At 39.2% G+C, this 14,148-nt stretch overlaps 1 protein-coding gene across 1 annotated transcript in view; it reads right to left on the reverse strand.

Annotated features, from left to right (window-relative positions):
* Positions 1–201: 201 nt before the first annotated feature.
* MAPKAPK2 (MAPK activated protein kinase 2) overlaps positions 202–14,148 on the reverse strand; it is a 30,678-nt gene continuing 16,731 nt past the window's right edge. The window contains exons 2-10 of the mRNA XM_053454417.1: positions 8,758–8,897; positions 8,010–8,074; positions 6,137–6,216; positions 5,127–5,253; positions 4,835–4,910; positions 4,618–4,742; positions 3,179–3,264; positions 1,680–1,760; positions 202–789 (exon numbers count right to left, since the gene is read on the reverse strand). Of these exons, the coding sequence (XP_053310392.1) occupies positions 658–789; positions 1,680–1,760; positions 3,179–3,264; positions 4,618–4,742; positions 4,835–4,910; positions 5,127–5,253; positions 6,137–6,216; positions 8,010–8,074; positions 8,758–8,897 (912 nt within the window). The 3' untranslated portion in view covers positions 202–657. The remainder of the gene's footprint in view (positions 790–1,679; positions 1,761–3,178; positions 3,265–4,617; positions 4,743–4,834; positions 4,911–5,126; positions 5,254–6,136; positions 6,217–8,009; positions 8,075–8,757; positions 8,898–14,148) is intronic.

Below are 14,148 nucleotides of genomic sequence, written 5' to 3' on the forward strand. Positions count from 1 at the left end.
CACAAGAAACTCTTTGGCTAGCCTTGCACAATGCATAGCGAACACAGGGAAACTACGGCTCTCCTGCATACTCCCTATTTAGTGAATAAACCCTTTTTCCTGACTAGAGGGTAGGCTGATATACCCCCTTGAGTGCCACAGCCTTGGCCAAAAAGCTCAGGAACATAATATAAGCTATAAAACAAAAAATACAGCGCAAGGTCATATTTGGTAGTATTTTAAGGCAATTTTGATGAACGCAGGCACAGGGTAAATACACAATGTACAGCAGCCTTGAAATAGTGAGATTTGTAATCCAACATCGAAATGCAGTGAACCGACTGAAGGACTTAGAATCTGCTGTAACTAGGACATGCATATATCCTGCAGGTGTGTGTGACATTTAAAAATACTTTATATTATTTATATATAAAATATATTGTGAATATTCTCTAGAACTGGGAGAAAAAAAAAAATCATAAAATTAAGAAAATAAAATACAAAAATTAAAAACTACTAAAAATGGAGAATATAAGCACAAAAAAAATTGTTCCATTATAGGTACCAATCAAACAGATCTGTAACCCTGCCTTCTTATACTGTGACATTCATAAGCCACATTTACAGTTAACACTGAGTTGGCATGATTGGCACCAATGGCGACAATAAAGAGCATTCTCAGTGAGTGGCATTAGGGGTGATCTTCTTCCGCCTCTTCTGGAGGAGAGGGTTGGAGGAGTCTTCAATTTTCTTTATCTTGATCTGCTCATAGTCAACCCTCATTGTAGCGAGGGCACTGGTCATTTCTTCCTGCAAATTAACCAAAAGAGGAGAAGATGAAAGGTTAAATATGAAAGGCCATATATAAAAGAAATTAAAGATATGTTGCTAAACAAACAGTATCCACCAGGCTTCAATAAATAATCTGCATCGTATATAAAAAAAAAATATATATATTGTAGGGATCAGCTCACGCATGGGGCGGCAATGACAGTCTTCACACAGGTTTCAAACGTAAAAGCGTGTTTATTTAGATGTAGTCACAGAGCACCTTGTAAACAAAACAAACTCTAAGCCTGTCCGGCTCTAACTAAACATCCGGATACCTCTCTGCCAGCCTAAGGTCTGGCACAAAGCAAAGTAACAGGTTTTCCCTAAGTAAAGCTTCAAACCTGGTGGGCTACAGCGCTGGCTGTAGTTGCTCCTTCACTCAGTTTCTCCTCCCCCCGCAAACCTAACAGCCCTCTCTTTTAAGGCTTCCTCCACAGTAACGAGCTTAGGAAGCCTCACCTGAGGGCTCCTGGGTTCGCTACCGTGCCTGGCTGAGGAAACCAGGTGAGATATATATCCCATCAACCACTCTCCCATACACTTTACCACAATATATATATAAATCTCTGGTATCGATTACACCTTACATTTTCAGAATATTACCTAACAATGTATTATGAAGGGTCAAGACTTGCAAGTATCTCCTGCAAGAAACACAGCCCTCTGTGTGTTAAACCAAAGTTAAGTTAAAGTTTAAACCGAAAGTCATATTCAATGCTTCACAGAATAAACCACTGTATAGAATTTCTCTGCAGTAATGGAAAATGTATCAAAATCTCTTTAGTCTTCCTTTTCCATTTTAAAAAAAAAAAACAATAGGATCAACTGTCCTTTAAAAGGAGATGGAACAGAGTAAAATATCTGCTTACCTTTACATCTTCCCATAAATCCTTTTCTTCCTTCAAAACACGACTGGTGTGGAGAGGAGTAGGTGGTACCTGCATAGATTGCTAATTTGGGGGAGAGAAAACATCTCTGAAACTTTTCAAATGTCTAAACAGACAACATACATTGATAAACTAAAGTTATTTAAAGATAGCGATCATATGAAGCCATTTACCATCACATAACTGGTATCATTACAATTTAAAAAGGAGCCAAACATTTGATGATAAATGGCTTCATATGATGACTAGACTTAAATAAAAGACTTAATTTTGCATGATCAGTCATATTTTCAAAATCAATGTCAACATTTCACAATTTCCAGGGTATGCAAACATTTGATCAAGGCCATTTGGGTGGTATCTGTTATCATTAGGATTTAAAAAGGAGCCAAACAACTATCACCCATATGGCCCTGGTCAAAAGTTTACATACCCCTGAATGTTTGGCCTTGTTACAGAGGTGACACACAGGTTAAATCACCAAGCCACTCTGGGGAGATCTCAAATGTGTGGTTCATGCAAGACGACCAAAGATTTTGCACGACCTAGAGGTATTTTCCATGACGAAAGGGCAGCTATACCACCTGCAAGAAAGTGGGGCCTCAGACAATGATTACAAAAGACTGCAAGCTGTCATTAATGTTAAAGGGGCAACAAACATTATTAAGAACTAAGGGTATGCAGACTTCTGAACAGGGGTCATTTCATTTTTTTCCTTTATTGACCTGTTTGGTTTGTGCCATTCTGTTATAACCTACAGTTTGTTTTGCCTGCTCACTCATGTTTTCTATTGTATATATATTACCAATTCTCCAAGGGTATGAAAACTTTTGATCACAACATTGTGAAGGGCCAACAGTGGCAATGGTCTTTTTCAAAGGCCAAAGGCCTGAGCAAAGAGTTGAAACCACAGTTCTCCTGTCAACTGCCCCTTAAGTGAATTAACACTTTTTGAGGTCTTCACACACATCCAGAAGTTCCCATCCAAAGAAAATGAGGTCTGAACCAGTTAATGGCTCAATCCCAGAAGCCGGAAAACTGAAGTTTTTAGAGAATTTTTATTTAGCATGACCAAACCCCATTTTACCAGAGTTGGATGCCATTCAAAGGGACAACCATGCAAGCAACAAAATATCGTATTTACACACAAAGTTTATTTGTATTTATTTCTGCAATATAAAACATCAATAAGCTAGACAAACTGATCTATTGGGCAGGTGTTTGAAAAACATCAAACATGCGCTTACATTTGGTGGTTGGAGCATTTAATCAAGCGTAGAGCTTTAAAACCCGTCAGGATGGCTACTAAACCATAGAACATACAAGTTTATTTGGAATGCAAAAACACCAGACTGTCTTTGTTTGTTTTTTGAAGTAGTTAAGATTCATATGTCTGACACATATCTATAGACTTAGATTTGTGGCAGCCTGAACATGCACAGCTTAGAACGGAATCAACGCTCAATGATTTGTTAACATACCATTATCCAAGGATGGTTCATAAATTCTGTGATGGTCATTCTCTGAGTTGGATCTGTCTTGAGGAGATTTCTGATCAGCTGTTTCACTGTGAAAGAATAATGATATGTTCAGTAGCATACCTAGAGGGGGGGAGTGGGGGCAGTGCCACTCATTAGGGGGGGTGCCACCAGGCAGGCATCGGGTATGTACCCCACCAGAGACTGACTATAATGTCCTCCTCTAGAGGAGCAGGCTCGGTTGGGCAGATCTAAGATCTCCCTCTAACGGCTTAAAATCAGTCTGTTAATACAGACCTCTGATTCTGCTCCCTTGCGATGCATGCCGCAACGGATGTCATGCTTTGGGATTTCATGTCATATCCTGGTGCACAACACTGAAGCTGCGTCCACCACCTTCCATGCCCACCCACCGGAAGGACAGAGAATAAGAAGAGCCAAGAGGAAGAACGAAGAGGAGGAGCAAAAGTGACAGAGGAAAGGTAGGAAGAAATTCAGAGAGGGAGAGTTAGTGAATGAGTGAGAAAGCATTAGTATGTGTGTGAGAGCGATGGGACTTACACTGTACTTGTTCAGTGGTGGGAGTTACGCTGTACTACCATCAGTGCCTGCCTCAGTATGTAGTGATGGGAGTTATGCTCCAAAGTAGATTATAACTCAAATCACTTTATACTGAACCAGGCATTACATTATATGAATGTATGTAGCGCCAGCAGATTCTATAGCGCGGTTACATTCAGTCAGCAAAATTAAAAATGGCATAACAAACCATCACAAAAGGGGAAGAGGGCCCTGCTCTTGCGAGCTTACAATCTAGTTGACGGTGGTACAGCATAACCATCACTATATACCGCCATCAATGTCTCAGGGTGACCCCATTAGCAATGTTTTCATATTGATGACCAGCACAGGTAAAGTGCTGCCCTGCAGTATGTGGGATAGACTCATGGAAGGGAACCAAGTAGTCAGTTATGCTGTACCTCCATCAATGTCTGCCTCAGTGTATAATGAAAGTAGTTATGCTGTACCACTGTCAATGTCTGCCTCAGTATATAATGATAGCAGTTATGCAGTTTTAAAGTGGGGGTGGGGTGCCACAAACACAATCCGCCCCAGGTGCCAAATACTCTAGGTATGCCCCTGGATATGGTACTGCATTCACATAAAAGGTTTGTTTATGTGTGTTAACAGCCCTATCAAAGAGAGAAAGTTAAAAATACAAACCAAGATATATATAGATTACACAGAGACCATCTATTTAGCAAGTGTTAGCCTTTTCTTTGCTCACACGGTTTACTGCTTCAGTGGGAACAGCTTTTAGAATCATTAGGTTCATTTATTGAAACTACCTATGCGTTTTCTTCTTTGCAGAAATAATGTAGTTTAAATATATTTTTCTGGGGAAAAAAGGCACAGCCCTGAACAGTTAGCATTATGCCTACCTTCATCTGAAACCTCTGACCACTCTGGGTTTGGGAATTCATACTGTCCCATGCGAATACGCTTCTTCATTCCAGGGGAAATGGCAAGGCCATGATTAGAGTAAAAAGGAGGATAACCACAGAGTCTATATAAAAATAAGACAGCATAGTGAAAACGTATCAGTTCTCAATTTATTGTGATTTTATTACACAAAAAGCAAGTGTAATGGATACTTACAAAATATACATGATGACTCCAAGTGACCACATATCACATGATTTGTCATATTTCTCTGGGCCCAGAACCTCTGGTGCTGCAAAAGGGTTACAAATATTTAAATAGAAGGTAGAGTTTACACTAGCAGACATGCCTGCACAAACCTAGTACAAGTAGAAAACATTTTCATTAAACTGATCAAGTACAGAATATTTTTTTTATATAAGAAGAAAAAAATTAAACAAAATGTCTTGAGATTCTGTCCAGCTTAGGATTCTCACCCACCTCCCAAAAGTAAACACCCAGCTCTTACCAACATAATAAGGCGTATAACACGGTGTTGCCAGCGAGTTGTGAGATGTAGTTTCCTTAGCAAATCCAAAGTCGGTGAGCTTTAGCACAGCATTTGGTCTTTTTGAGGTGTACAGAAGGTTTTCTGGCTGCATTGTGGAAAATACTATTAGACATGTTTTCATATTCAAAACGGATACATTTTAAGATTTGGCTTAATAAAAGAATGGACTGAAGGCAAAATCAACGTAGGGATTAGAAAATAACTTCTATTGTCTGTTTGGGAACATGTTAATAAAGTGATCTCCCTAATTTAATCAGCCCACATTCACCTCGCTGCATCACGCCTCTGTAACTAGGTTTACGCACTTTCACATATTCCAGCCAACAGCATGTTAGTGGGCTTGTGAATTTTCAGTGTGGTTTAATTACTACTATATATATTGACATGAGCATACCTATGAAATCCCCTGTTTTTTTACAAAGTCTCCAGGTGAAGCTCTGCTTCCCAGAGTCTTTTGCAACTTTCTCCAGGATGGGGGACTGGTGTTTGGCCATTCCCACTTACCATTCTACTTTCTGTGCACTTGGAGGCTAGCCCTGCCCACACCATGAAGTCACTCTACCAGAAGAGGGAGAGCTTGGGGCCACCTACCCTGGTGTGTATGCGATAACTGTCTCTTCCTGCTTCTTTTAGTACACCTCCACCAATATACTATTTTGAAACAATGAAGTGATTCAATAGTGTTAAGGATGAAAAGTGCAACGTTTGAAAAGCAGTCTTCGCATGGCAACCAATGATGTGTGTCTGCATATTAGAACATTTAATTGGCTACTATGATAAAACCACTTTAAAACGTTGCACTAGAGTCACCTTTAATACATATAGCCATAATAAGCAGCACATTTCAGCATTGCTCGTTTAATCATCAAGTGTGTGTGTGCGTTATTAGGCATCTTAGTGTTGGGCTGAACAGTAAACAAAACGGTGTCCAATTTGTAAGCAGATTTTATGGGCAGAGTAGACCATACCTTCACATCTCTGTGGGCTATATTGATAGAGTGTAAATACTGGATAGCTTCTCCAATGCTTTTCATTATATCTGATGCCTCTGTTAGGGGGTTAAAAAACAAACAAACAAACAAACAATAAATTCTACCTCAATTCCTTTTTGATCAGTAAGGCATATACATAGCTTTTTTGTGTATGCATATATGTTATGTATTTCATATTTTGAATAAGGGCTGCAAACCTCACATTTTTAGTCGAATCAAGGCGAAAACTACGAATCGAATCTGTCAAGCAAAAGATTCCCTTAAAATATTAGAAAAGAAAATAACATAAGGATGTTTACATGTTGGTTTTTTTAATTAAAATCCATTATTATTATTAGCTTTTATTTATATAGCGCCAACAATTTACGCAGGGGAGGGGACACACAGCTTCCACTCTTTTCCGGGAAGGCTTTCCACAAGATTTTGGAAGGAGTGTGTCTGTGGGGATTTTTGCCCATTCAGCCAAAACAAGCATTTTGAGGTTAGGCACTAATGTTGGACAAGAAGGCCTGGCAATTTTCATTTCAATTCTTCCCAAAGGTGTTCAGTGGGTCAGGTATGTGCAGGCCACTTGAGTTCCTCCACAACAAACTCAGACCTGTATCTATCCTCCATTAAACTTTACAGTAGGCACAATGCATTCCTGCAAAGTGGATGTGAAAAAAAAGTTTTCTTTTTTTGTTAGACTAACTTTGGAAGGTGCCGGTGTGGAATCAGCTGCATGGGGCAGGCCAATATACCCCTAATTAGATTCCCTGAGCTTGGAAATCTATAGTTTTAGGGGGTTAAAAGGCATTTCTGGAGGTAGAGTTGCATAAAGGGGGTATAAAGCATTTCAGGGAGGCACAGTGGCATATAGGAGGATATAAGGCATATCAGGGAGGCAGAGTGGCAGGTGAGCAAATAAGAGGAAATAAAAACAAAATATATTTCCTCAATCATAGCTTTATATTCAGACCTTTTCTTTTTTTCTTAAATTAATATTCAGATTTTGAGGGGTCGTCTTATAATATATAAATACAGTATTATTTCAAAAGAAAGCCCTACCCTGTGCTGAAAAAAAAAACAATATATGATTTGTGTGGGTGCACTAATTGAGAGAAATTACAGGTGAAGAAAGACATAGCAAAAACACAAAAACGGCTCTGGTCTTTTAGCGCAAACATGGTAAAAAAAAAAACAAAAAAAAAACCCTGGTCCTGAAGGGGTTAAACGATTAACAGTAGTAATAGTAATACATCATAAAATACACTTTGCGCCTGCTCTGTGACCGATTCGCACATAGAGGCAACACATGGGACAGTAATGCTCCAGCTCGGGCTGCAAAACAGGCCAGCAATTTGTTGTATCCTTTTAGCATAACAAATATACAGAATTACGTTTTGATTGAGGCGTCTGTGCTGTAGCTGGGATATCCAAAAATTATGACTCATTTGTGGTCCTTGAGAGCTATAGTTGAGCACCCTTAGCATAAAAGGCAATTAGTGTGAAAACTTCAAGCAATGGTGTTATCACCATAGCATCCAACAATACAGTCAGCAGAAGCCTTACTTATTAGTGGAAAGACCACTGGTTTTAACTCTGGGGTTATGGGTAAGAAGTGAGTTTTGTTTTTGTTTCTTAAATAACTGAAATCAGAAATCTCACACATTTTTACCACAATTTCAAATCCCCAATTAAAGTAACTTATTGCAAGGAAAGGATACTACAATATAAATATGTAGGAGACAGATTGTTTTTTGATTTAAGTAATAAATACATCAAGCTCAACACAGTATAAGTGAAAACACAAATCTATAAGTTACAGCTACCTGCCTCTAGCAGATGTCTAGCCCCACTAAACACCTACCTCTCTCTGTGAAGGCTTGGTCTCCTCGGTCCTGGATGCGACTGAAGAGCTCACCACCATCCAGACTGAAACATAGTAACACATTTATTATTGAGTGGGGAATGGGAAGTGGAGACAAAATGATTTGTTGACTAAAAGAATACCCAGCAGACTATCATAGCTGGTCCTGGATAGAGTATAAAGATATCAACAAGATATCTACGAAGTCTCCTTACACATCCAATTCTAAATTATGCATGACCAGCATAACCCTTCATGCTAAAAAAAAACTGCCATTGTTTGCCCTTTATCATAAACAATTAAGTCAGGGTGTTAAAATCAGAGGCACGGCCCAACAACGTCAGTGAGACTTCCTGCTGGCAACCCACAAGGGCTTAAGTAAAAAAATAAATAAGAGTAAACCAATGTTCAGTGAATAAACATGGATGCAGCGGGCCAGAGAGCCGACTGTTTCTTAAAATGCCCTTGGTGTGGTCTTTCACCAGCTGTTATTGTACTTTGTTCTGGAAAAAAGTTAGATTTTTAAATATTGTAAATTGGAAAGTGAGCCAGGTTCTGTCACTACTTAAAAGGAATATTCATCCACTTATAACTTGGTATTATGTCATTTAGACTAGAGGCTGTTTTGCAGGCATTTGTGTCACAGATGGGGCATCATTGAGGACTGGCGTTTTGTACCCTACAATTCTAAATTTACTGAACTTTCACCAACAATGTCTCCTCCTAAACCCAAAACAACAATACTCACCATTCCATGATAATGAGAAGGCACTTCCGGGACTGGTAAAGATTCTCGTAGACATCAATAATCTTAACAATATGCGGGCACTGAGAAGCCCTCCAATGCAACTCTACTTCTCTGCGGGCCTTCGGACAGTCTTGCAACATCTAAGAAAGAAAAAAAAAAAAAAAACTATTAATAGGCACTGAACGGGAACAAACTTGAAATCTGTTGCATGCAAAAAAATAAATAAATAAAAAAAGGCACCAGCTTTGTTAGCCAATATGGTTGATTGGGTATGTGTGGGCTCAAAAAGCTTGGTTATAGGGAAGGAACTTTAACCAGAGCCAGACAATCTTTTGCTGAAGAAAAGAAAATGTTCCTGCTCACTGCCTTCTTCATGGCCCTATTTTTTTTTATATATATAAAACTTGCATATATTGTATGCATAAAACAGCCAAGATCTCGTTTAACCTTTTTTCTGCTGTGAAGACGTTATTAGGTGCTATACCAGTATATTGTCCTATAACGAGGATAGCCATGCCTATCCAATGTTAAAATTTCCTCTCACTGTATTAACCGCTACCACTTCTGAACCACCTTGCGCCTCTTGCCTTCTAGATTTAGACTATGTCCTGACATTTTCCCATTCTCTTAAATAGACGCTCTTGTCAAACCAATTTATGCATTTACTGGTTTCTAATGGCATTGCTCTTCCCTCCACCAGGTTATACATAGCAATTCTTCCTTTACCTTGCAAACCATTTTGGATAAACAAAAACACAAACAAAACACATGCAAACTTGAAGCGCAAACAATCCCATTAAAGGCCCCTATTGCAGCATTACTCCGAGCAGCTGACCTACAAATTGATGTTACATGGTGCCCTACCAGATCTTGAATCACATAACATCATTCATTTTAAATGGGTCAACATATTCCCCACTGTCCTAGGCATCTGATGAGCACTTGGATTGTAATACTATTTTGCAATGATCTCATGGATATATGACTGCTGGGATCCCAATATAAGTGAATAAACAAATTTCAAGCTAGGCCACAAGGATTTGGTCTCTAGTCTTGCCCACTGCAACATGGTGGTGTTGACACAACAGTGTATCGCCCAACATTAAAGTGCCAAAACTTGACCTTGAATATAAGACGAGGGGTAAAAAAAAACCTTGTCTTATAATCGAGTAAATACGGTAATTTGTGAGGGCTCATGAATGGTAAAATGTTCAGTAGACAGGCTATGTCTAGCAGGCCCCTTTCTTATCTTGTCCTGGTTAATCTCGGCATACTCACTAAAGAATTTACACAGAAGAAATAGGTTAAATATGGTCATGCTGGTCTCCTTAAACATTCTTGAAAACCACAAGGTTTTACAGCATGGCATTACATACAAGATATTAATTTGCATAAAATGATTTGACATCCCAGAACATTCCATAGCCACCTTGTGGTTGCAATGCACTGAATAGTTTGAAGTTATACATTCGCTATCATGCCATAATAATGAGATATACCGTATTTGCTTGAATATAAGACAAGGTTTTTTCAGAGCAAATGCTCTGAAATAGAGGTCTGACTATAAGACTAAGAACCAAATCCCCCGCAGCAGGGAACCTGGATCCTCCTCTCTGACAGTGAACGTCTGCGCAACATGTGCAGACAATCTCCGATGCTGCCGGCACTTCTGACTAGGCCCCTATGACGGAGCACCAGCGAGACATGACCTGCCGGAGCTGCACCATAGAAGCCCTGGCGGAAGTACTGGCAGCAGCAGTGGAGGTTCCCTTGCAGCGCTGCAGGGGACCTGGATCCTCCTCTCTGGCAGTGTACGTCTGTGCGATGTGCGCACACAAACTCCGCTGCTACCCAACAATTCTGCCAGGAACCACCAGCTGCCCTCCACTAGACACCAGGGAGTCTAAAGCACAAGAAATGCATTTTTCTCAATCATAGTTTTAATTAATATAGTTACATAGTTATATAGGCTAAAAAAAAGACATGTGTCCATCAAGTTCAGCCTTTCCTATTTCTGTTAATTTGTTGCTGTTGATCCAAAAGAAGGCAAAAAAAAAAAAACAATATGAATAAATCGTTTACATGTGAATTAATATTTACTAGTATTTTTTTTCTATAGGGTAGTCATATTTTTTCTAAATATTCAAATTTGGGGGGTCTTATAATCGAGCAAAAGCAGTATGTATGTAAAGCACAAGGTATCTTTTTTATTTAGATTACAGTGAATATCATGCAGCCTTGGCTACCATCCCAATCTTGGATTCATGCCTGATGAGCACACACCAGCACTCAAAATAGATTGGAATGGATCATTAATAACAGAAATTTAGCCTGCCTGTGGTCTCATCAACACATGGGTTGGTCTGTACAAACAAGGAGTCCTGCCAGTGTCCAAAAAATAAATAAATAAAAACTCAGCTGCTTGCATATCTTTGGAGGGTATGAGTTCATGTGGAAGGAATGCGGCATCTCACTGCCTCACTGCTGATGTAATCATGCAGGGTCAGGGGGCAGGACAAATTCCGTTTGAGTAAAGGTGAAGTGACCTGTTAAACCTCTTAGGGAAAGGGTAGGTGTACAGTTTTAAATCTTTGAAAAATGAATCTGCACATTCTCCAGATTCCAAAAAACGTCAGCCCATCAAAACAACCTCTGAAATAGGGAAGTTCCCGGGATCACTTAAGTTTATGTGTTTTAAACAGTTTAACCCCCCCTTCTTTAATTCTGTTTTATTTCCCAGAACACCCAGAAGTCCCAGACAAAAAACTGAGATGCGCATGTAGCTTTCTTTTCTCAGAAATGTATACATTTCAGCTCAGACTTTAACAAGCATTATCATATAATAATAACAAAGAGAGTTTAGCAATGAAATGTTGAATCCTTCTACAAAACCACTGAGTGAACTCAACACCAACTTTTAAGGGAGCTACTATGAATAATCTTAATTAAGGTACCACATTTATCCAGCAGACAGAACAATTTTACTGTTCAGCCATCCAAAGCGGCACCAAAGCAGTAATGCCAATGCTACTTTCTTTGCCTGTGAGAGACTGTTGACAAAAGAAAGACTTTTTGAGGGTGCTCATAGAAAGCGGAGTTTCCACATCATTCCCTTAGTTCTCCTAGAACATGGCCAAAGTAGACTAAGCTGTGCAGTACTATGAACATGTTTGCAAAAAAACAACCTGATATCTCCAGGACCTAAATAGGCCTTTTCAAATTTATTGTTGAACATACCCTTAAAGCACTCGTGATAACATTCTTGCTAATCAATCAAACTTGTTTTCTTTTGATGTTTGTTATTAACTTTTTAAATTGTGTAGGTTTTCAGTGTTAACTTGTTGACCCATGTAATTACATATAAGAAGATATTGCAGAGGCCAAAGGTTTTAACTTTTTGGAGTAGATTTTTTTTATTTCAATAATATAACATTTGATTATAAACGTTTAGTAGCGGGAAATAAAAAAAAACTCTTTGTGAGTGACACATGGAAAGGGGACAGGTAATAATGCAGGATAGGAGGAGGTATGTAGTCATGAAGCAGTACACAGAATCCAGAAGACAGTAAAGGGACAGATAGTAAAAATTTACAAAGCTTTAGATATAGGGGTGATTAGAGTCATAGCATGACAACGGAACCAGATAAAAACCGTTGCTCAATGGAGGCAACGAAGAAAAGCTTAGAAGCCAGAATTTCAAGTATTGCATTGGAACAGATTCAGAGCCACAAATAAGTCAGGCGCTTGTTACATCATTATCCTGAATAGTGTACAGGACTAAATCACTGCAGTGTTTAATGTCCACAAATACCGGTTTTTAGCAGTAGGAGATGAGGTATAGACACTCATCCAGTCTAGGTCCTCTCATGGTCAGCAGCAATAAACAAAAAAATCTGGCAAGGTTATAGATGACGGAGCAATACAGTGTCCTTTGGCTATATTTAGATTACTGAAGCCAATGAAAACTCAAGCACAATCAGATATGGAACATTCCGGAACAGCAGCCCCAAGTACAGCTCTCTACTGGAAGTTGATCCATTACGTTTCAGAAGAGGAACAGTCCCCACTAAATATGTATTGTTTAAACAGACTATTCAAACCTTACATTTTTTTCATATTGCGGTTCTCCACTATATAATAGCTTTAAAAACATAAACAGGCAATGCAATAAAACACCAGAAAAGACAAGCAGGGTCCTAGGTTGTTTAGCTAATGCATACTTACCGGTATTGGACCTACCATAAACGTAACTGTGTATGATAGCTGAACTTTAAAATGAAAAATTTTAAATTGCTAACACGCATGTAAGCGTAAAAGAAAAAATAAATACATGGGCAAGCATTTAACAAATCGCCAAATGATCAGCAAAGCCGAGCTGCCACCAAAACAACCCTGTAGGGTGATGTCCTGGAATTCAGACCCAAAGTTGCGCAGCACGAGGGAGAGCTACTACAGCAGTCAAAATGGGCTGGTTACAATTGGTCTATTGAGCTTACATACAACACAGTGATGAACCCCTGATCGGAGAAAAAATTATTTATATTAGAATGTGTGAAAAATATATATTTCCCATTTAAATATCACCAGCTCCGAGAATTTAGAAGCAAGATGCGGATGTGTTAAGCGCAATATCTGATGAAAACCAATAATAAATTAATTACTTATTAACACAGTGCTTTTTCTCCCTAATGGCATTTAAAGCACTTTACACCTTAAAGCTCTGGCTAGATGTAGACCTTTTAATTGCACTCCTCTGGGACAGTTTCCTCTTTTTAGGGGATCCCAGTGGAACCACTGATCAAAATTGGCCAGCTGCCTTTGGTATAATTAACCCACAAGTACAGCTCATTGGAACATTAATCACGGGATTTGGGACTAAATGATGTGGCAAGGAACTTTGCCCAGTGGGACTTTCCTACCACAGCCAGTTCAGCTCACTTAAAGGTAAACTTTATACTGTACTTCCCCATGAGGTCTAAAAATTGGGTGCGTCTTATACAGTGGTGGTAGATTTTTTTTAAACCAACTGCTGCTTACCTTCATCCGCCGCGGCTGCACAGGAACCCAGTGGAGTCACGTGAATGCACATTGCATCACATGACTCCGCTCAGTTCTTGTTCCTGTTCAGGTAAGGTTGGGGAGTGTATGTATGTTAGATCCGTTTGTAGGGGGCACAAGGAGGCTGAAAGTGATGTGCATGTACTGGCTGCCTGAGCGTGATAGGAGTGAGATTGCTAACAGTTGCTAGCAGCCAACATCAATCACACTTATATCATGCACAGGCAGCCAGCACAATAACTATGTAATTTAAAAAAAAAAAAAATAATTTTGGCTCCCAAAAATAGGGGTGCGTCTTATACAAGGGAGCATCGTATACTTGGGGAAATACGG

The sequence above is a fragment of the Spea bombifrons genome, chromosome 2 (assembly GCF_027358695.1).
Source record: "Spea bombifrons isolate aSpeBom1 chromosome 2, aSpeBom1.2.pri, whole genome shotgun sequence".
Taxonomy (NCBI): domain Eukaryota; kingdom Metazoa; phylum Chordata; class Amphibia; order Anura; family Pelobatidae; genus Spea; species Spea bombifrons.